The sequence below is a fragment of the Papio anubis genome, chromosome 16 (assembly GCF_008728515.1).
Source record: "Papio anubis isolate 15944 chromosome 16, Panubis1.0, whole genome shotgun sequence".
NCBI lineage: Eukaryota > Metazoa > Chordata > Mammalia > Primates > Cercopithecidae > Papio > Papio anubis.
The window spans coordinates 19009310-19033579 of record NC_044991.1 but is presented as its reverse complement, the minus strand read 5'-3'; the positions used below and the strand labels follow the sequence as shown (position 1 = coordinate 19033579).

The window sequence follows — 24270 nt, the reverse complement described above, 5'->3', positions numbered from 1 at the left end:
CAAGTGATTCTTCTGCCTCAGCCTCCTGAGTAGCTGGAATTACAGGCATGTGCCACCGCGCCCAGCTAATTTTTTATTTTTCGTAGAGACAGGGTTTCTCCATGTTGGTCAGGCTGGTCTCAAACTCCCAACCTCAGGTGATCTGCCCACCTCGGCCTCCCAAAGTGCTAGGATTACAGATGTGAGCCACCGCATCTGGCCTTATTTATTTTTTGAGACACAGTCTCACTCTGTCGCCCAGGCTGGAGTGCAGTGGCACAATCCAGGCTCACTACAACCTCCACCTCCTGGGTTCAAGTGATTCTACCGCCTCAGCCTCCAGAGTAGCTGGGATTACAGGCATGTACCACCACATTTGGCTAATTTTTGTAATTTTAGTAGAGATGGGGTTTCACCATGCGGGCCAGGTTGGTCCCAAACTCCTTACCCCAGGTGATCCACCCACCTCAGCCTCCCAAAGTGTTGGGATCACAGGCACAAGCCACTGTGCCCGGCATTTTTTTTTTTTTTTTTTGAGACAGAGTCTCGCCCTGTTGCCCAGGCTAGAGTGCAGTGGCCGGATCTCAGCTCACTGCAAGCTCCGCCTCCCAGGTTTACGCCATTCTCCTGCCTCAGCCTCCCGAGTAGCTGGGACTACAGGCGCCCGCCACCTCGCCCAGCTAGTTTTTTTTTTTTTGTATTTTTTAGTAGAGACGGGGTTTCGCTGTTAGCCAGGATGGTCTCGATCTCCTGACCTCGTGATCTGCCCATCTTGGCCTCCCAAAGTGCTGGGATTACAGGCTTGAGCCACTGTGCCCGGCCAGCTAGTTTTTTTTTGTATTTTTTAGTAGAGACGGGGTTTCACCAGGTTAGCCGGGATGGTCTCGGCCTCCCAAAGTGCTGAGGGGATTACAGGCTTGAGCCACCGTGCCCGGCCTTTTTTTTTTTTTAAGATGGGATTTCACTCTGTCACTTAGGCTGGAGTGCAGTGATGCAATCGGGGCTCATTGCTGCAACCTCCACCTACTGGGCTCAAGCAATTCTCCCTCCTCAGCCTCCCAAGTAACTGGGACTACAAGTGTGCACCACCACGGTCAGCTAATTTTTGTATTTTTTGTAGAGACACGGTTTCGCCAGGTTGCCCAGGCTTCTATTGAACTCCTGGACTCAAGCGATCCACCCACCTCAGCCTCCCAGAGTGCTGAGATTACAGGCGTGAGCCACTGTGCCCGGTCCCTGCTGTGTTTTAAGCAACTACTCCCTTCATATCATCAAAACAAGAATCGTACATTCAGTTCAGATATTGAACTGTCAACATGAAAGTTTGCAACTATCGAAGACAACAGAGGTTGCAAAATTGAACATCATCACCATCCACTCATCTCTTTGAATGCACAAAGCAGCTCTTTGGTCCAATTCTCTAAACAGTTACATGCTGTTGGCAAGAAAAAAGTATCTGGAAAACAGTGCAGATTAAAAAGTCCGCTGTGTCCTTTATTGGCGAAGAGAAAAACTCCTGGCTTAGTACTCTCCAGGACTCGGCTGACACTAAAGGTGGTATGTAAAGATACTCAGAGGCCAGTCTGTAGTTACCATGTGATGTGAGTTGACAATGGCCACCATCACCTGACCCCACCAGCACTTTACACTTACCTCTTTCTGTTCTGGAGGGCTGCTCTGTGGGCAGGGGCATGCTGCTTTCACACCATCCAGCTCATCCAATCCAGGAACCTGGAACTCAGAGGCTGAAAGCAGGAGCTTGCTGACAGCTGATTCTGCTACCAAGCAAGACTTTGGTACCAAGGCAGGGAATGGAGGCTCCAGCCTAGCACCATGAAGAGAAAGAGAAGAAAGATATGAGAGCGGTTCCCTTTCTACTTCCAGCACATTCAACTTCTTCTTTTTTTTTTTTTTTGAGGCGGAGCTTCGCTCTTGTTGCCCAGGTTGGAATGCAATGGTGCAATCTTGGCTCAATGCAGCCAGTCTCTGCCTCCCAGGTTCAAGCGATTCTCCTGCCTCAGCACCCGCAAGTAGCTGAGATTACAGGCATGTGCCATCACTCCTAGCTAATTCTGTACTTTTAGTAGAGACAGAGTTTCTCCATGTTGGTCAGGATGGTCTCGATCTCCTGACCTTAGGTGATCCGCCTGCCCAGGTCTCCCAAAGTGCTGGGATTACAGGCATGAGCCACTACACCCAGCCTCAACTTCTTAACATCTAGGCCTCAATACTTTTTCTTTCTTTCCAGGAATGACATATTCAGTCAACCTGCTTTCTAGTCACTTCCAGACATAGCCTGTACCACGTATGTAAAAAAATTACAAGAATGTGTAATCCATTTTATTGCTATGGAGTTTTATAAGGAAAACTGTAAAAAGGAACAGAATTTTTGGGTGAGGAAGGTATCTGGTAAACCACACAAATGAAGAGCGCTCAGATGAGATCAACCCTGTCCAGGGACTGAAGTTGGCTATAAAACATGAAGTAGCTTGAGAGGTGACTTCTGGTACAATAAGCTGGTTAGTGATTTTCAATTTTTTTTTTTTTTTTTTTAAACAAATGGTATTGATTACAAATTCCTAGTTGCTGCTTGTAATAGAACAGATTTCAATCTCAGAGATGTTTATCTGAGAGACACAGATCAGGTTTACAAGGACAAGAGATCAAAGTCATGCCACAGATGATCCATGCCACCTATGCATGCACTCTCTTACACACACACATGTGCACACGCACTGAGCCTCATGTGCTCACCTTGTTTGACTGCCGCTGGTGTTATATGTAGCTTCCATGCCTGGAAGAGGCACATATGGTAACATGGTGTGGCTAAAGTAAAGCAAAAGTACAAAAGCAACAGGTAAGGGCAGTGGGATAACAGGAAAGGTTTTGACGTTATTGTGGGTATTAGCACATGATAGCCCCAAGAAGACAAGAAATGTCAGTTACCCAGAAAGAGGAAAGCTTCCCAACCAGGAGAGTTACATTTATGTGCGCATCACTGGAATGGAGGCAGATTGACAGGAAGATTATTTTCTAACTTAAATGGAAAGAAAGCGGAGACAGAAATAAAGAACAGTGGCTGGGCAAGGTGGCTGAGGTGGGCAGATCGCTTCAGCCTAGGAGTTCAAGATCAGCTTGAGCAACACGGCGAGACCTTGTCTCCACAAAAAATACAAAAATTACCCAGGGGTGGTGGAGTGCACCTGTGGTACCAGCTACTCAGGGGGCTGGGGTGAGAAGACTACTTGAGCCCAGAAGGTCAAGACCGAAGTAATCCAAGACTGCACCACTGCACTTCAGCCTGAGTGACAGGGCAAGACCCCATCTCTAAATAAAAATAAATAAATAAAAATTTAAAGAATATATTATACCACTCAGTTGTGTACTGACTCTATTAAAATAAAATCTGCCAGTTTCTACAACCTTACAAAATATTAGAGAGAAACCAATTATTTTCTTTTTCTTTTTATTTTTTTGAGACTGAGTCTCGCTCTGTTGCCCAGGCTGGAGTGCAATGGTGCAATTCTGGCTCACTGCAAGCTCTTCCTCCCGGGTTCAAGAGATTCTTCTGCCTCAGCCTCCCGAGTAGCTGGGACTATAGGAGTGTGCCAACATGCCCAGGTAATTTTTGTATTTTTAGTAGAGATGGGTTTTCACCATATTGGCCAGGCTGGTCTCGAACTCCTGACTTTGTGATCTGCCCGCCTCGGCCTCCCAAAGTGCTGGGATTACAAGCACAAGCCACTGCGCCCGTCCCAATTATTTTCTTTAAAGCCAAGTTACACATAAAATATAGCTACACAGCCGGGCACAGTGGCTCACACTTCTAATCCCAGCATTTTGGGAGGCTGAGGTGGGCAGATCACTTGAGGCAAGGAGTTTAAGACCAGCCTGGCCAACATGGCAAAACCCCATCTCTACTAAAAGTACAAAAATTAGCTGGGTGTGGTGGTGGGTGCCTGTAATCCTCGCTACTCAGGAGGCTGAGGCAGGAGAATCGCTTGAATGCGGAAGGTAGAGGCTGTAGTAAGCTGAGATTATACCACTGCATTCCAACCTGGGCGACAGAGGGAGACTGTGTCTCAAAAACCAAACTAAACAAAACAACATAGCTATATAGAAGAAAACTATTGGCTGGCCGTGGTGGCTCACGCCTGTAATCCCAGCACTTTGGGGAGGCCGAGGCAGGTGGATCACATGAGGTCAGGAGTTCAAGACCAGCCTGGCCAACATGATGAAACCCCGTCTCTACAAAAATACAAAAACTAGCTGGGCATGATGGCACGTGCCTGTAATATCAACTACTTGGGAGGGTGAGGCAGGAGAATTGCTTGAACTCGGGAGGCAGAGGTTGCAGTGAGCCGAGATCACACCACTGCACTCTAATATGGAAGACAGAGCAAGACTCCATCTCACAAAAAACAAAAACAACAAAAAAACCTATTAAAAGTTAAAAGTTAATTTCTTTATAACTTTTTTTTTTTTGTGAGATGGAGTCTCACTTTGACACCCAAGCTGGAGTGCAGTGGCATGATCTCAACTCACTGCAACCTCCACCTCGCGGGTTCAAGGGATTCTCCTGCTTCAGCCTCTCGAATAGCTGGGACTACAGGCACCCGCCACGACACTGGACTAATTTTTGTATTTTTCGTAGACACGGGGTTTCACCATATTGGTCAGGCTGGTCTCCAACTCCTGACCTTGTGATCTGCTTACCTCAGTGTCCCAAAGTGTTGACATTATAGGCATGAGCCACTGTGCTCGGCCCGCTAGAAACCATTTCTAAGCTTGTTTAGAAAAACAGCAAAATTCTGGCCAGGCACGGTGACTCAAACCTGTAATTCCAGTACTCTGGGAGGCTGAGGTGGGTGGATCACCTGAGGTCAAGAGTTTGAGACCAGCCTGGCCAATCTGGTGAAACCCTGTATCTACAAAGAATACAAAATTAGCCGGGCGTGATGGTGCATGCCTGTAATCCCAACTATTCAGGAGGCTGAGGCAGGAAAATCACTTAAACCCAGGAGGCAGAGGTTGCAGTGAGCTGGGATCGCACCACTGCACTTCAGCCTGGGAGACAAGAGTTTCACTCTGCAAGAGTGCAACTCTGCCTCAAAAAAAAAAAAAAAGAAAGAAAGAAAAGAAAAACAGCAAACTTCCTTTTTTTTTTTTTTTTTTTTTTGAGACGCAGTCTTGCTTTGTCGCCCAGGCTGGAGTGCAGTGGTTGGATCTCAGCTCACTGCAAGCTCCGCCTCCCGGGTTTACGCCATTCTCCTGCCTCAGCCTCCCGAGTAGCTGGGACTACAGGCGCCCGCCACCTCGCCCGGCTAGTTTTTTGTATTTTTTAGTAGAGACGGGGTTTCACCGTGTTAGCCAGGATGGTCTCGATCTCCTGACCTCGTGATCCTGCCCGTCTCGGCCTCCCAAAGTGCTGGGATTACAGGCTTGAGCCACCGCGCCCGGCCAAAACAGCTAAACTTCTAAACTCTATGCCCAGGCACATGGTGTTAAGGCATTTTTAGAGCCAATGAGAAGTACCCATAAATACCACCCCCTCCACCTTCCATTTGAATTTAAATAAAATAAAGTAAAATAAAATAAAAAGCTAGAAATAGGGAAGGAAACAGAGAAAATTTTCAACACCAGGAAACAGAAACATCAGGTGGGAAAGGAAGAGCGCTGGAAGACGAAAAGGGGCAAAAAGTTTACACCTCCACAGGAGGAAAAGAGTAACTACCATCTATCCTAACCTCAGGAACAGACATAGTTTGGAGAAAGTAGCATTTTTGGGGGATAGAGTCTTGCTCTGTCGCCCAGGCTGGAGTGCAGTGGCGTGATCTTGGCTCACTGCAACCTCCACTTCCTGGGTTCAAATGATTCTCCTGCCTCAGCCTCCTGAGTAGATGGGACTATTGGTGTGTGCCACCACGCCCGGCTAATTTTTGTATTTTTAGTAGAGACGGGGTTTCACCATGTTAGCCAGGATGGTCTCCATCTCCTGATCTCATGTTCCACCTGACTCAGCCTCCCAAAGTGCTGGCATGACAGGTGTGAGCCTTTGCACCTGGCCAGAAGTAACACAGTTTAAAGCCTGGGAGACAAGAGTGAAACTCTGTCTCAAAAAAAAAAAAAAAAAGAAACAAAGAAAAGAAAAATACATAGCAGAGCAATTATGAGGTTTTAGAGGCATATCAACAAAGTAGACAATAAAAGCAGTACACTAGCATTTAAAACAACGTGAGTCACTCTAATGTATTTTCATGGTTGTCTTATGATAAGTGAACTGTTTTTTTTTTTGAGACGGAGTCTCGCTCTGTCGCCCAGGCTGGAGTGCAGTGGCGCGATCTCGGCTCACTGCAAGCTCCGCCTCCCAGGTTGATGCCATTCTCCTGCCTCAGCCTCCTGAGTAGCTGGGACTACAGGCGCCTGCCACCACGCTGGGCTAATTTTTTTTGTATTTTTTTTAGTAGAGACAGGGTTTCATCATGTTAGCCAGGATGGTTTCGATTTCCTGACCTTGTGATCCGCCTGCCTCGGCCTCCCAAAGTGCTGAGATTACAGGCATGAGCCACCGCGCCTCGGCATAATAAGTGAACTTTAAAAAATAACTATAAAGGCCAGGCATGGTGGCTCACGCCTGTAATCCCAGCACTTTGGGAGGCTGGGCAGGCAGATAACCTGAGGTCAGGAGTTCAAGATCAGCCTGACCAACATGGAGAAACCCCGTAAATACAAAATTAGGTGGACGTGGTGGCCTGCAATTCCAGCTACTTGGGAGGCTGGTGCGGGAGAATCACTTGAATCTCGGAGGCAGAGGTTGTGGTGAGCCAAGATTGCGCCACTGCACTCCAGCCTGGCAACAAGAGCGAACCTCCATCTCAGGAAAACAACAACAACAACAACAAAAAACTGTAGGACATGTACTTGTAACAGCAATTCATCTTTTAATTTTAGTCAGTAATGTTCATGTTCCGGGTTTTTTTTTTTTCTGACACTTCTATTTATTCAGTTTTCTGCTAAGATGCTCAGGGAACTACACAATATGAACCAGCAGCTTTGTTGTTTATTTATTTATTTATTTTTGAGACAGAGTCTCACTCTGTTGCCCAGGCTGGAGTGCAGTCGTGCAAACTTGGCTAACCGTAACTTCTGCTTCCCAGGTTCAAGCAATTCTCCTGCCTCAGCCTCCTGAGTAGCTGGGATAACAGGCATGAACCACCACATCCAGATAATTTTCATATTTTTAGTAGAGGCAAGGTTTCACCATGTTGGCTAGCCTGATCTTGAACTCCTGACCTCAGTTGATTCGTCCACCTCAGCCTCCCAAAGTGCTGGGAATATAGGCATAAGCCACCTCACCTGGCCACCAGCAGCTTTGTTGTTGAAATTTGCTTTTTGAGACACAGTCTCACTTTGCCGCCCAGGCTGGAATATAGTGGCAAGATCTCGGCTCACTGCAACCTCTGCTGATTCTTGTGCCTTGGCCTCTGAGTAGCAGGGATTATGGGCATGCACCACTACATTTGGCTAATTTTTGTACTTTTAATAGAGATGGGATTTATTTTTTTATTTTTTGAGACAGAGTTTCGCTCTTGTTGCCCAGGCTGGAGGGCAATGGTGTGATCTTGGCTCAGCACAACCTCCACCTCCCAGGTTAAAGCGATTCTCCTGCCTCAACCTCCAGAGTAGCTGGGATTTCAGGCATCCGCCACCACGCTCGGCTAATTTTGTACTTTTAGTAGAGACGGGGTTTCTCCATGTTGGTCAGGCTAGTCTCGAACTTCTGACCTCAGTTGATCCGCCCACCTTGGCCTCCCAAAGTACTGGGATTATAGGCATGAGCCACCACACGCCTGGCCTATTTTTTTTTTTTTTTGGAGACGGAATTCTGCTCTGTTGCCCAGGCTAGAGTGCAGTGGCGTGATCTCGGCTCACTGCAACCCCCGCCTCCTGGGTTCAAGGGATCTTCCTGACTCAGCCTCTGAGTAGCTGGGACTACAGGCAAATGCCACTATGCCTGACTAATTTTTGTATTTTTTTGCAGAGACAAAGTTTTGCCATGTTTCCCAGGCTGGTCTCAAACTCTTGGACTAAAGAGATCCACCTGCCTTGGCCTCCCAAAGTGCTAGGCTTACAGGCATGAACCACTGCATCCCGCCTGAACCAGCCCACTTTATTGACAAACAATGATTCTATGTTAGAGACACACAATGAACAAGGCCCTCCTAAGTTATTTGGAATATTAAGGCTTTTTGATGTCTAATCTTTCAACTATAGCAATCAATAGTAAGGGCAAATTAAAAAGTATTTTGTTTACTTAAATAATTACAAAGAGGAGGATTTATCTATCATGTCTATAGCAGCTTTTTAGGGATTCTTTTTTTTTTTTGAGACAGAGTCTCGTTCTGTCGCCCAGGCTGGAGTGCAATGGCGTGATCTCGGCTCACTGCAATCTCTGCCTCCCGGGTTCACGCCATTCTCCTGCCTCAGCCTCCCAAGTAGCTGGGACAACAGGTGCCTGCTGCCACGTCTATCTAATTTTTTGTATTTTTAATAGAGACAGGGTTTCACTGCGTTAGCCAGGATGGTCTTGTTCTCCTGACCTCGTGATCCGCCCGCCTCGGCCTCCCAAAGTGCTGGGATTACAGATATGAGCCACCACACCCGGCCAGGGATTTTTAAGCTGAGTAGTTTAACTCTAGACTTTTTCTTCTCTTTTTTTTCTCTATTTTCAATTGGAAGGTACCATGATATTGATGAAACTATTTCCAACTATTCTCAATGATCACACCACAAGAACTCCTTCCCAGTTCACTTTAAGTTCTATAAATCCTAAAACTGAAGTAGGTAAATGCCAATTTTTGAAGCCTCTACATTGCCAAAAGAAAGGCAGGGGTTCATAAACCAGATCTGGTGATACCTATGTAATTTATTCATTAACTAAACATATATTTATTTTGCGTCCTCTATATATCAAACAGAGTTAGGTGCTGGTTGTTTAATGCTTTGTGAAGGAGATAATGTTACAAGCGATTATGTGTTACTATTTATAGTCTTTCACTTGTAATGGGTGTTTGTTTTCTGCAAGGTGGATGCAAGAGTAGAAAAGATTCAGCTGGGCGTGGTGGCTAGCACCTGTAATCTCAGCACTTTGGGAGGCCAAGGTGAGAGGCTCACCAGATGTCAGGAGTTCGAGACCAGCCTGGCCAACATGGTGAAACCTCGTCTCTAATAAAAATAAAAAATTAGGCCGGGCGCGGTGGCTCAAGCCTGTAATCCCAGCACTTTGGGAGGCCGAGACGGGCGGATCACGAGGTCAGGAGATCGAGACCATCCTGGCGAACACGGTGAAACCCCGTCTCTACTAAAAAAATACAAAAAACTAGCCGGGCGAGGCGGCGGGCGCCTGTAGTCCCAGCTACTCGGGAGGCTGAGGCAGGAGAATGGCGGGAACCCGGGAGGCGGAGCTTGCAGTGAGCTGAGATCTGGCCACTGCACTCCAGCCCGGGTGACAGAGCCAGACTCCGTCTCAAAAAAAAAAAAAAAAAAAATAAAAAAAAATAAAATAAAAAAAAATAAAAAAAAATAAAAAATAAAAAATAAAAAATTAGCCAGGCGTGGTGGCAGGCGCCTGTAATCCCAGCTACTCAGGAGGCTAAGGCAGGAGAATCACTTGAACCCAGGAGGCAGAGGTCACGGTGAGCCAAGATTGCACCACTGCATTCCAGCCTGGGTGACAAGAATGAGACTGTCTCAAAAAAAAAAAAAAATATATATATATATATATATATATAGCCGGGCGTGGTGGCGGGCACCTGTACTACCAGCTACTTGGGAGGCTGAGGCAGGAGAATGGCGTGAACCCGGGAGGCAGAGCTTGCAGTGAGCCGAGATCACGCCACAGCACTCCAGCCAGGGCGACAGAGTCAAACTCCATCTCAAAGAAAAAAAAGCAGGCTGGTTGCAATGGCTCATGCATGTAATCAGAGGTCGTGGTGAGCCAAGATTGCGCCACTGTATTCCAGCCTGGGTGACAAGAATGAAACTCTGTCTCAAAAATAAAAATTAAAATTAAAATTAAAAAAAAAAAAGCAAGCTGCTTGCGGTGGCTCATGCATATAATTCCAGCACTTTGGGAGGCTGAGGCGGGCGGATCACCTGAGGTCAGGAGTTCGAGACCAGCCTGACCCACATGGAAAAACCCCGTCTCTACTAAAAAATACAAAAACTTAGCTGGGTATAGTGGTACATGTCTGTAATCCCAGCTACTCAGTAGGCTGAGGGAGGAGAATCACTTGAACCTGGGAGGCGGAGGTTGCAGGGAGCCTAGATTGCACCATTGCACTCCATCCTGGGTGACAAGAGCGAATCTCTGTCTCATTAAAAAAAAAAGAAGATTCAACAGACTTGATGGTTTGAGGAATGAAATGGACAGAAAAAAGAATGGTGTGAAATACAGAAGTAAGTTCTACAAGAAAATGGAGCAGGGCGTGGGGGGGTCCTATGCTTAAGAATTACTGTTGGATTTTCTCGGCAGATATTTGGCAAGGTAAATAGAAAATGCAGTCCCAAGAGGACTAAACAGCCTTGCACTTTCGGCAGTTCCCCTCTCATCTCCCCAGTGACAGGAAGCAAATATGGGACATTTGTAAAGAATAGCGGACAGATTTTACCTGCTTGTGGTACCCAGACTTGGTTGCCGCTTGCAGTGAGTGGAATGAAGAGAAGAGATTTCGAAGGAGCAGGCAGAAGGCCCATGCTGGCTCCAAATGGATAGGACTCTGCCCACCGAGTAGGGCAGAGAACAGAAGACCTTGTCCGCTATGGAGGCTGGAGACCGTAACCCTTTCAAGCCCTGTGTAAACTGGGTCATGAAGAGCCTCTGCATGGTAGGCATGTGGCTGGAGAAGCTCCGTTTTTTTGTCCAGATTCGGTAACATCCTGGGGAACAAAGTGCTAGAAGTGTGTGAAGGCCAAGGACAGAGCAGTCTGCTCTGGTCTGGACTATGGCAGTGCCTCCATAGTCTTGTAGAGGAGCTGGAGGCTGGGGAGGAGCCTGAGTGTGGGTCTGACTATGGAGGCCAGTGTCTTCCCTGAATGTGGCCATCCCAGGGCAACCGTGGGACAGGAAGAAAGAAAAGGTCCACTTGGGAGGTTGAGACGGGCACTGGAGGGCCTCTCCTAAGGCAAGCCTTGCCGGAGCACAGTGCTCAGGAAAAGTCCTTGAGGACTCAGTCGTGCAATCTGAGCTGGATGATTTTACATGAAAGGATACTGGGAAGATTTCAGAACCAAACAGCAGGGACGGCATCTTGTTGCTCAAATCTATGAAGGTCATCTTGATGGATTCGAGAGAATAAAGTGCCACAGGCTTACTGTTAGGCCTCTTATCCCATCCACTAGCTGCCAAATATGGATTCAGCTGTTCTGTGTTGGATGAAAATCCATCCAGGAGCCTTTTATATCTGAGGCGCTTGTAGCTTTTAGCCATTGGAAGAAGTTCAGAGGAACTCCGTCGGTATCTTAGTTTCTGAGTCTTCATGGCTGGGGCCAGTTTGGAGGCAAGGATGGACAGCTTGTTTAGTAAGGCTGATTCTTTGGTAGTCTTCCTAAAATTCAGGCTCCTCAAGGGATGGCACGGTGTAGCTGTCTGCTTTGGTATGTGACTAATCAAGCTCTTGGTAGCTGCTGTTTCAGGTTCTAATCGTGTAGGTGCAGACAGAGTGCACATACTGAGAAGTCTGTGCGCTTTTGTGGGGACGGCATTGGAGGAACTCTTTAAAAAGGCAGAACTTCTGATTTTACCTATTTTTCTCCCCACAATGGTTTGCTCCTGATAGGAAACCTTCTTACAAGTTCGATGGGGCTGCTTCTTTAAGGGAAGCATTCCTTTCTTCGCAAAGGCACCATGTATTTGATCACACCCAGCAGAGGAGGGGTCCTCTGCTTTCCGAGGGGCACCAAGAAGGCAAGGACTTGTGCATGACTCAATGTCCTTCTTTAATGGATGATGTAAACTTTCCTTCTTCTGGTCTTCTAACTTCTGAGTCTGTGCCACAGTATTGTCCTTGGCCAGCTTTGCTAGGGTGATTTCATTCATCATGGTGGACTTATCTTTGCCAACCTTGGCTTGGTTCTTATTTTGTGCATCATCTAAAAACAGACTAGATGATATGCATTGTTCCGATACTGTATGTGCCTTTTGTTGATGTATATATTCCTCTTCTTTCTGCAACATGTAGTCCAAAACCTCAGGGCTCTGCTGTTTTTCAACATGATTAAGTATCCTCTGGCATGTAACATGGGTCTGAGAGATGTTGCTCACATGATCGCCATTGCCAGCTTCTCTGGTAACCATCTCCTCAGATTGCTCCCCAACAGTTAAGTCACCCAGTAGTCCCCTCTGATGCTCTTCGGTTTCTTCTTTCACTTTAATTTCTGTTTTCACTGTCAAAGGCAAATGCCTGTCAGAGAAATTCTCGTGAAGGTGGCAAGCTTTACAAGCATTCTTTTCCACACAGGTACATATGCTGTCTCTGTCACTAGAATTGCTCCTATCTCTTGATACTCTTTCCTTCATCTCAGGAAGGACTGTGCAGTCCTTTACATTTTCACAAAGCATTTCACCATCATTTGGTTTACAAAGATTTTTCAGGTCAGTTTCTTCACTGTTAAAATTAGTTTCTGAATTTTCTTGAGAAGGCATTATTTTAACTGACTTCAGGCTTCTTAGGGAAACAGAGCTTACATCATGGCAAGACATCAACTCTTTTGAGGAAATTCCAAAGGTACTTTCTTTGCCAAACTCAGAGTTTAGTTCTAGTCTTGATCCTTCAGTCATTTCTTGTGTTTCTCTGAGAGACGTTCCTTTATGTTGCTGTCCATAATGGGTATCGCTTAAAGACACATTTACTCTGCCCAATATTCTTTTATTTGGTTCATGATCTGCAACAGACTCCATCTCATGGGCACAAGAGTCTGAACACTTTTCCATTTCACAGTCTTTTAAAGATTTGCACACGTTTTCTTCACATGATTTTATTTTGAGAAAGTCCACTGTAGAAGCAGCAGTAACTGGGAAATCTGAGTCCTGGCCAGTTGTTCCTGTATGTGCAGCATCCAGTTCTCTCTGAGACAAGGTACTCCTTGAGTCCTCTTGGAATGCCAGTTTCTCTTGCCTTGCACCACAATCCAGTGGATTAGATGCCTTCACATCCAGCACACCTTCTGTAAGCTTATTACTACAGTCCGTGTAGACGATGTCTACCACACTTTCTGTGGACTCATCACAACCAGACATCTTGACAAAGGCTCCTTTCAAATTGCCTTTCTTTGGACTACCACAAGGTAGTGAGTTATTACTGCCTGAGCTGACCAGTAGATCCTTTTGGTTGTGGTTTACCTCCCCGTGAGGCTCGGTGACAGTCTCTCTGTGGTCACTACCTAGCATCTCCTTGGCTGACTGACCTTCACTTTTGCATTCATCTGGTCTGTTTTGGTTACTCTGACAATCAAGAACTTCATCTGCCTTCTGATCGAGTGTTTCAACTGCTTTTATGTTTTTAAAACTGGAAAACATAACAGTAGGAGACTGGTCCAACACTTTTTCAGGACTTGGAATGTTTACAGTCTGGTTTAGTTCTTGTATAGCATGATCAGAGATGTTATACTTACAAAATACAGTTTCTTTGGATACATCCTGCTCCTTTCCTTCCAGCCCTTCCTCACTGAGTTTGATGTTACTGGAGGTGTGAATGATTTTGTTTGAAATTCCACTATTTAACAAGCATGCTGTCATTTTGTTTCTGATCTTATCTCCTGGAAGGCTGCCATTCGTTTCTCTCCCATCAAGTTCCCTTTCCCCTGATGTATAACTCACTTTACAGCTGCTTTTTTCCACAGAGTGTCCTGTTCCTTGGCATCGGTAAGCACGGTGCTGAAATGCATTTTCATATTTTGTTATCAAAGAGTTATCAACTTGCAGGCTGATTTTGCTGGACTTGAAAGCAGCACAAGCAGAACACATGTTTTCTTCGGATGCATTTTTTCTTACACAATGACAGTTAGAGATATCCTGAGATTGAACACTGTGACATTCTATGACAGAGGCCACTTGAGGAAAGCCAGCTGCTTCTCTCTTATTTGAGCGAAGCCTGGAATGTAGAGCTTTTGTTCCTGAATCAGCCATTTCTTTTTTTCTCTCTAGGCTTCCTGGTTTGATGTTTAAGGTGGGACTGTTTGAAGAGGCACCACAGGTTTGGTTACCTGGTGGAGAGATGTCTTTCACTTTTGTCTCAACGGGAATGGTTTGTATATCAGCAATGACATCTGCTCCACCCTCTAATGGAGGATGATGGCTCTGATGGGCATCTCTGCCTGTTGCTAAAGGCATCTCTTTGTTTAAATGAAGTAGAGAGTCAGTTGGCAACTTTGCATGGTCTTGAGAATTAAGGGACACTTGTTGATTTAAAACACATTCACTTTCTACTTTGTTTACAACCAGTTCATTGGTACAAGAAAATTCATTCATCTCACAGGCTATGCTCTGTTCATCTAAAAGTGGAATATCATCATGTGAGGTCTGTATAACTTTTTCTGATTCAGGTCTGTGATGAAATTCTGGGGATGGTGGCAACAGCGCAGTACCTTTCTTGGGTTTTAATACCTCACTTACAGGACTTATCTGATCCTCTGGCATTAAACTCACAATGGATTTTCTTTCAAACAGAAAATCATTACATGATGCTTCATTTAACTGGGTGTTGCTTTCCAGATTTCTCTGGATGCTGACTAAGGAGTTACAGTCTTCAGTGTAAAAAGATTTACTTAATATACTGGACTCTATGGGGGTTGTCTGTTCTGCCTCTTCAATCTGCATCAAGGAGGAAAAACTGCTTTCTTCAGAGTGTCCACCTGGATGGCTCATATTAGTAGAAGTTTCTTTATGGTCCTCAAGGTTTGTCAAGTTACCTTGAATGTGTAAAGTAATTTTCAAATCACTTTTATTTAACATTACTTCTGTGGCTTCAGTAAAAGAATTGGGCATTAATGAACTAGAGCTCCCTGTATGGAGACTGTCTTGAATGCAACAGTCATTGTGGATATTTTCCTTTGGGGAAACAACAGGCTCTTTTTCACCAGAACCACCACCACTAATCTCCTTTTCTGGTTCCCTGGCATTAATAAGAAAAGGTCCACCTCTCTCACTCCTAGGAATCAAAAGCTGTTCTTCATTTTCTTCTCTAGAAGCCAAGTTCTTCCCTTGATCGTCCCCCCTATAAAAATAACAATTGTCTGTCTTTTCAGCAGATCTTTTTAGCAAACCACCACCTTCAAAACCACAGTTTTCTAAAGATATTGTTCTGGACTCTGGACCAGACAAGTCTGATGTGAAACATGAAACTCCAGAATTTTCTTTCAAGGGGCTTGTGGCTGTGGGACTATCATGTGTAGAACTAGGTTGTTCATTATGGTGGCCATGAATCTTTTGGTGATTGTCATCTGCTTCACAGACAAGGTTTAGTTTACACAGCTCTTCCTTCCCATTGTCCACATTAGAAATGGCACTGCTTCCTGGTAATGACGACCAAGGACAACTTTTTAATTCTTCACATTCTTTTTCTTTAGGAGTTGCTTCTGTTAATACAGGGTCCACAAAGATTAAAGGTTCTGGGGTAACTAATGTGCTGGTTTCTGAAACCTCATCACTGTTCATGATTTTGTCTACTTCTGGGAATTCGCTGCATCCAGCTGAGAGATCTTTACTCACATTGCCATTTTTGTGTCCTTCATTATTATCCGTCTTAGTCCCATTGACCTTCATACCTTGTACTTCAGTGGATTTTAGCAGAGTTTCAGCTGTAATCTGTACATTTCCTTCTGAACAAGAGAAATAAATCCAAATTAGTATGCAGTAATTAAAAATCATTTGGTCTACCTTCATGCATTTTATTACTTGGTAGCTATGCTACCAAGGGCAACAAGAAGACCCAACTCGAAAAGAAAACTGGAAAGTTAGCATGCTATATCATTGATTTTGTTCTTCTCTGAAAATACAACAGAGGGCCAAAATTATATCTGGCAGAAACAGGTAATTTTCAACAAATGCCTCTTGCTGAAAGTTATACAGAGTTCACAAATCAATGCCGGACAACTGAATACAACACAGAAACATGTCCCTGTGTTGTACTCTCATTCAGTCTTAAAAGGCTTTCATTTTAAAACATTAATAAAGCAGACTCACAGTAACAGCTTATTTTACTAGATGACCATTTTTTCATTACTTGAAACTAGATGTCATAGATAAAATTAGTCCTTGGAAAAAACAACTATACATAAAACTTTATTTATTTATCTACTTATTTATTTTTTTCAGATAGAGTCTTGCTCTGTTGCCCATGCTGGAGTACAGTAGTGCAATCTCGGCTCACTGCAACCTCTACCTCCCAGCTCAAGCGATTTTCCTGCCTCAGCCTCCTGAGTAGCTGGGATTCTAGGTGCCTGCAACCACACCCAGCTAATTTTTTTCTTTTTGAGATGGAGTCTCGCTCTTGTCGCCCAGGCTGGAGTACAGTGGAACGATATTAGCTCGCTGCAACCTCCTCCTCCTGGGTTCAAGCAATTCTCCTGCCTCAGCCTCCTGAGTAGCCGGGATTACAGGTGCCCGCCACCATGCCTGGCTAATTTTTGTACTTTAAGTAGAGATGGGGTTTTGCCATGTTGGCCAGGCTGGTCTCGAACTCCTGACCTCAGGTGATCCGCCTGCCTCGGTCTCCCAAAGTGCTGGGATTACAGGCATGAGCCACCACGCCCGGCCCGCCCAGATAACTTTTTTTTTATTTTTACTAGAGACGGGGTTTCACCATGTTGGCCAGGCTGGTCTCAAACTCTCAACCTCAGGTGATCTATTGGTTTTGTTCCTCTAAGAGAACCATGACTAGCACACTATACACATGCGTATATGTATGGGTATATATACACATGATTTTATATATATATAAAAAACAGGACACCCGTATTAAACAGAAAAAGCAAAATGCAAATCTATTTAAAGATCCGCCAGGCGTGGTGGCTCATGCCTGTAATCCCAGCATTTTGGGAGGCCGAGGTGGGTGGATCGCTTGAGGTTAGGAGTTCAAGACTAGCCTGGCCAACGTAACAAAAACCCGTCTCTACTGAAAATACAAAAATTAGCTGGGCATGGTGGCATATGCCTATAATCCCAGCTACTGGGGAGGCTGAAGCAGCGGAATCGCTTGAACCCAGGAGGCAGAGGTTGCAGTGAGCAAGATCATGCCACTACACTCCAGCCTAGGTGACAGTGCAAGACTCTGTCTCAAAAACCAAAAAACAAAACAAAACAAATCTAATTCCTGGTTAGGTGCAGTACCTCACAACAGTGATCCCAGCACTTTGGGAGGCTGAGGCAGGAGGAATGCTTGAGCCCAGAAGTTTGAACCAGCCTGGGCAACACAGGGAGACTCTGTCTGTACAAAAAATGTAAAAGAAAAAAAAAATCAGCTGAGCATAGTGGTGAGTACCTTTAGTCCCAACTACTTGGGAGGCTGAGGCAGGAGGATGCTTGAGCCCAGGAGGGCAAGGCTGCAACGAGCTGTGAACGCACTGCTGCACTCCAGCCTGGGTAACAGAATAAGCGACCTTGTTCCAAAAAAAAAAAAAAGAACAAAAAATCTAAAATCTATTTCTTACTAGAATATAAACTCTGTGAGGGTAAGGATCTTGTTTTGTTCTCTTTCTTATGGTTCGGTATAATGCCTGGTATATAAAAGCACAAGAGCACTTAATGAATGTTCATAAAATTAATGAACGAATACAGTTAGGTCAAATAAACAAATGCTATTAATACTGAGTTTCTAGGGCTTCCCTATCCATTTCTCAATAGGTCCTGAGAGCAGCAATTACTATGAGAAAGAGCCCTGACTGTGAAGCCAGACCAGCTCAGCTTCAATCATGGCTCTGTGATGCTTCTTTTTTTTTTTTGAGACAGTGTCTCGCTTTGTTGCCTAGGCTGGAGTGTAGTGGTACCATCATGGCTCACTGCAGCCTCCAACTCCTGGGCTCAAGCGATCCTCTCACCTCAGCCTCCCAAGGAGCTGGGACTACAGGCACACGCCACCGCGTCCGGCTAATTTTTGTATTTTTTGTAGAAACAGGGTTAGTTATGTTGCCCAGGCTGGCCCTGAACTCCTGAGCTCAAGCAATCCTCCCGCCTCAGCCTCTCAAAGTGCTGGGATTATGGGTGTGAGTCACTGTGCCCTGCAGCTCTGTGATACTTAACTCTAAGTCTTGGTTACTTCTATTGTAGAAGGTGGGGAAAGTACAATTACCTCAGTGCTACACTGAGGATTACACTAAATAATGCATGTAAGATGTCATGTGGGACAGTGCCTGCCATATAAAAGGTGCCTTTCCATTGCTCTGTTTTTTTATTTTACTGAACCTGAGAATAGTTAAAATGGAATAACTAGGCTAGACACAGCATTTTAACATGTTTGGAGTCAGCAAATAATACTAGATTAACAAATATATACTGCAAGCCACAGGTTTTCAGTAACCATTTACAAAAGGCAGCCTCAAAATCCTGAATCCACACACAATACTTATCATTGTGAAACTAGCCCACTTTCCCTGTTACAGCAGACGGTGCTACCTGATTCAAGAATTTGTAAGTACACAGCTGGGCGTGGTGGCTCACGCCTGTAATCCTAGCACTTTCGGGGGCACAGGTGGGCAGATCACTTGAGATCAGGAGTTTAAGACCAGCCTGGCCAACATGGTGAAACCTTGTCTCTACTGAAAATACAAAAAAATCAGCCGTGCATGGTGGCAGGCACCTGTAATCCCAGCTACCTGGGAGGATGAGGCAGGAGAATCACTTGAACCATGGAGGCGAAGGTTGCAGTGAGCCAAAGATCGTGCCACTGCACTGCAGCCTGGGTGACAGAGTGAGAACCCATCTCAAAATAAATAAAATAAAATAAAAATAAACATCTAGTTCTCCAAATTATATAAGGTAGATTTTCCCTCCTTGACTACTTTCACCTCTTCCTCAAAATGTATTTCCTCAATGCTCTTCCAATTTCTGGTGACCCTCCTAAATAAGTCTTCGTGGAAATCACTACTGTGGGAATGCAAGTCTCACAATAATGAGTAGGAACTAATATTGCCATTGTTTCTGATATCATTTCACCTTTCTTACACATAAACTTCCCAGACAAGCCCCGTTACAGGGAACTCTCTGAAAAACAAGATAAAACAAATAAACTTGGTGACATCAGTTTTGTAAAATTAACAGAAAATTATGTTGAAAGAGGCAAGTCAGGACAGCAGAAAGGGCGAGGAACCAGCAAGAATGCCTGATGGAGAAGATCTCCCCTGTGAGATGGCCACTCAACTCAAATACTCCCACCACTGCTCCCCCATGCCCACTTCTCATGTGTCTGCCCTACAGCAATCAAGAAATAAGAAATGATAGGCAAAACTGCATCCTACCAATTAAAGGCTCCTTCTGGTTATTACAGAAGTCCTTTTAAAATGTTCAATCTGTTGCCATTTTACCTAATTGAGAGGCAGCAGACATATGATTGTGCCTATAGCTTACAATCATCTATTACATATAGGTGACAGAAACAAAAAAACAAAAAAGAAAGAAAACTTAAATCTGGGGCAGAGCGAAGATTTTGGCACCTGGAGCCCTGGAGACAAGCCTGATTTCTAAGAGGCATCATTCAGGTCTTCTTTTTTTTTGAGACGGAGTCTTGCTCTGTTGCCCCAGGCTGGAGTGCAGTGGCGCAATCTCCGCCTGCCAGGTTTACACCATTCTCTCGCCTCAGCCTCCCGAGTAGCTGGGACTATGGGCGCCTGCCACCACGCCCAGCTAATTTTTTTTTTTTTTTTTTAGTAGAGATGGGGTTTCACTGTGTTAGCAAAGATGGTCTCGATCTTCTGACCTCATGATCTGCCCGCCTCGGCCTCCCAAAGTGCTGGGATCCACTGCGCCCAGCCGGCTGGCATCGTTCAGTTCTTAATTCCATAGCAAAGATAAAGTAGCAGATGCCTGACCTTGGTAGAGCAAGCTGAAATGCTGGTCACACTACAGAAGAGCATGTGGGTCTATTTAAATCAAATCCATGGTGATAGCATATATTGCTCACGCTCTCAGGACTCAACATCTTCACAGGCCTGTCTCCATAGAACCTTCTTCTCTGGCTTGCTATGACTGGCTGTGACTTTGGACAGCTGAGCTTGCTTCCTCATGTGCAACACAGGAATACCCTGGAAGGTTCCTGGGGGACAGAATGAACTAGGCCATTGCTGCTAAAAACTCTAGTGGAGCTGCTGATTTCAAGTTCCCCTATACCAAACTGAAACCCTTATCCATGGGTTTGCAGGAGGAAAAAATATCAAATATTTTACCAATTTAAGTCATTAAATAAGCATGATACTAGAAGATGAAGAAGAGTGTCACAGAGTAATTTAGCTGCAAACATTACTCAGGAGAGTTCATCTTATCTAGGTCCAATGTGGACCAGCTTTTTAGGCGGAGAGCAGCCAGGTAATTTTGATAATGCAGATTTCCAAGCAGAAAATAACTCTGGTTCTCCTGTTTAAAAGGTCAGTTCAGTGGTTAAGTGAAAGTGTAGTTCAACAGACAGTAAATTCTGTGGTAAGATGTGGGTGAAAATATACTAAAGACAGAATATAGCAACACTGGAGCCCCACTAAAAAGATCTTGAGGGTGGGGTTAGGGGGTCACTAAACTGCATCGCTAGTAAGACAAGAACAGGGTGAGACTTATGTACAAAACAACATTTCTCATCTTCGGAGGAACGTCCTTTAATCTACACTGGATAGTCAAGCCTTTGAGCCACAGAGGAAATCTGTAGCAGCAGGAAGCAGGGTGATAAACTGGGACAAATGTCCTTTTTCATAAGAAAGATCTGTGCTTCCTTTTCTGTCCAGGCTGCCAAGAAGCTAAGAGTCAAATCTGATGTTTTATCACAGTAACAAAATGTTCATATAATTTAATGCAGAGGTCCCCAACCTTGGGCCATGGACCAGTACCCATCCTTGGTCTGTTAGAAATTGGGCTGCACAGGAGGTGAGCGGCAGCCAAGTGAGCAAAGCTTCATCTGCATGTACAGGTGCTCCGCATGCTTGCATTACTGCCTGAGCTCTGCCTCCTGTCAGATAAAGAGCAGCATTATATTCTCACAGGAGTGTGGACCCTATTGTGAACTGCACAAGTGAGGCATCTAGGTTGCAAGCTCCTTATGAGAATCTAATGCCTGATGATCTGTCACGGTCTCCCATCAACCCCAGAGGGGACCACCTAGTTGCAGGAAAACAAGCTCAGCCTCCCACTGATTCTACATTATGGGAAATTGTATAATTATTTCATTATATATTATAATGAAATAATAGAAACAAAGTGCACAATAAATGCAATGCACTTGAATCATCCTGAAAGCATCTACCCCGCCGGATCCGTGGAAAAACTGTCCTCCATGAAACAGGGCCCTGACTCCAAAAATGTCGGGGACCACTGACTTAGCGTATTCACTTTATCTTCTCTCTGTGAGGTTCTGATATTATATTATTTATTTATTTAGTGAGACAGGGTCTTGCTCTGTTGCCCGGGCTGGAGTACAGTGCTGTGATCATGGCTCACTACAGCTTCAACCTCCCAGGGCTCAAGTGATACTTCTGCCTTAGCCTCCCGAGTAGCTGGGACCACAGGTGTGTGTGCTGCCATGCTAATTTTTGCATTTTTCGTAGATAAGGTGTTTTGCCATGTTGCCCAGGCTAGTCTCAAACTCTTGGACTTAGGCAATCCTGCCACCCTGGCCTCCCAAAGTGCTGGGATTACAGACATGAGCCACTGTGCCCAGCCTGATGATTCTAGATTAGCCTTAATTGACACATAGTCCTCTCTAAAGTAATCTAAGATTATTTTTAGCCTTGGGGTGAGAAGAGGAGAACCTTACCTCAGCTACTCTCTTTTGGACCTCAGCTTTCTCCTCAATCAACCAACCAATCTGAAAGTAATAATCTCAGATCTCTATACCCAACCACTGTTTTGAGAAGCAAAAAGAGGTAATGAAACTGCCTTGAAAATGCTCAAGGTGACCTGGAGTAAACATTTTCTCTCATCCCTGACCCCACAGAACAAGAACAGGATACACTACTATATGCTGAACTATAGTGGGTACATGTCTCCTCTGTCCCAGTTAACCCTTCTAAACAGGCAAATACAGTATATTTGATGATATAAAATTCAATAAAGGTTCAACACACTCAAAAGAAAGGGACTTGCTGGGTGTGGTGGCTCATGCCTGTAATCCTGCACTTTGTGGGGCAGAGGCAGAAGGATCACTTGAGCCCAGGAGTTCGAGATCAGCCTAGTTAACATGGGGAGACCTTGCCTCTACAAAAAAAAAAACAAACAAAATAGAAAATTAGTCACGCATGGTGGCTCGCGCCTATAGTCCCAGCTACTTGGGAAGCCGTGGTATGAAGATTGCTTGAGCCCAGGAGGTTGAGGCTGCAGTGCACTGTGCAAGTATGTCCAAGGGCAATACTAAGATACAATCTATGGCGAAGTTACAGTTTCTATGATTAAGTACACCTTACAAGGCAGGGACTTATAACCCTTATATTCTCAATGCAAAACAGAAACGGATAAGTGGATAAAGGAAGAGATTTGAGAGAAATAAATACCTTTGCTCCTTAGAAAATCTTCGGGAAGGTCCACATGTAAAAGTTCTTCGCTGGACTGCATCAGGAGATTCTCCTACAGTAAGAAAATCCAGCGGTCAAGGGGGATTCAGAAGATTCTGAGTTCATGAATATTATTCCTTTTTTTTTTTTTGAGACAGAGTCTTGCTCTGTTCCCCAGACTGAAGTGCAATGGCGAAAGCTTGGCTCACTGCAACCTCCACCTCCCAGGTTCAAGCCATTCTCCTGTCTCAGCCTCCTAAGTAGGTGGAACTACAGGCACCCGCCACCACGCCTGGCTAATTTTTGTATTTCTACTACAGACAGCATTTCACCATGTTGGCCAGGCTGGTCTTGAACTCCTGACCTCAAGTGATCTGCCCGCCTCCGCCTCCCAAAGTGCTAGGATTACAGGCGTGAGCCACCATGCCTGGCTGAATATTAGTTATTTTTGAGAGACTTCTTTATGACTTTGGGAAATTAGCTAGCAGTCACAAGGATCGGGCACTGAAAGAAACCTCAAATTTAATTAAGTGCAAACAATAAAAATTTCTCCTTATCTAGAATTTGAACCTGAAAACTTTTTAAAGTTGTGACAGTAACAGAGGTATAAAAAAATTTTTTTAGAGGCAGAGGTTGCAGTGGGCCAAGATTGTGCGCCACGTCAGCTCACTGCAACTTCCGTCTCCCGGGATCAAGCAACTCTCCTGCCTCAGCCTCCCAAGTATCTGGGATTACAGGCGTCCACCACTATGCCTGGCTAATTTTTGTATTTTTAGTAGAGATGGGGTTTCATCATGTTGGCCAGGCTGGTCTTGAACTCCTGACCTCAGGTCATCCACCTGCCTCGGCCTCCCAAAGTGCTGGGACTACAAGCGTGATCCACCGTGCCTGGCCTAATTTTTATATTTTTAGTAGAGACAGGGTTTCACCATGTTGGCCAGGCTGGTCTCAAACTCCTGACCTCAAGTGATCTGCTCACCTCAGCCTTCCAAAGTGCTGGGATTAAAGGCATGAGCCACTGCGCCTGGCCAAGAAAATATTTATCTGTAGTTATATTTGATCCTTTCTCCCAAATGTTATTATTCTCTGCTTTTCCAGTTCTCAGGCTGAATGTCTGAGGTGTGAGAATAGATGCTATTTAAAATATTATTTCAAGTTAACACTTCATGGAAAAGCAAGAGTGACTGAGTTCTGTTCCAACCCAAGGACCCTCATCTACTAACTACATGGTGCTGACAGCAACCTTACAAGAGGGTGAAAGAATACATGGAAACCACACAAAACACCCAGCAAGACACCCAGTCAGGTCAGGGTACTCCATGAGCAGAAGCTTCCATTCTTCATGAGACGGTAGACACCTGTTATCCATCCCATTCTGTGAAAAAAGCCAATAGAGCTGTCACCGACAGATTCTGGCATGTGTGTGAAATGACTTCCATAAGCTTTTCCAAGGCTACCGGAGCCTCTGTAAAGTGACAGCACAGGTCAGTGACATACAGGCTCCTACAGACCCAAAGGTCTCTGGTGAGCTAATGCAATGAAACCTTACTGGCT

General features: G+C 45.0%; 1 protein-coding gene across 10 annotated transcripts in view; it reads right to left on the bottom strand.

Moving 5' to 3' along the window:
- Nucleotides 1-24270, bottom strand: part of PRR14L (proline rich 14 like) — a 70564-nt gene that overhangs the window by 22878 nt on the left and 23416 nt on the right. For 8 of the 10 annotated variants that reach the window (XM_021944117.2, XM_021944114.2, XM_021944115.2 and 5 more), the window contains 4 exon segments: nucleotides 22717-22789; nucleotides 10650-15855; nucleotides 2734-2805; nucleotides 1633-1804 (listed from right to left, as the gene is read on the bottom strand). In XM_021944117.2, coding sequence (XP_021799809.2) covers nucleotides 1633-1804; nucleotides 2734-2805; nucleotides 10650-15855; nucleotides 22717-22777 — 5511 coding nt within the window. In that variant the 5' untranslated portion in view covers nucleotides 22778-22789. 10 annotated transcript variants of the gene reach the window in all.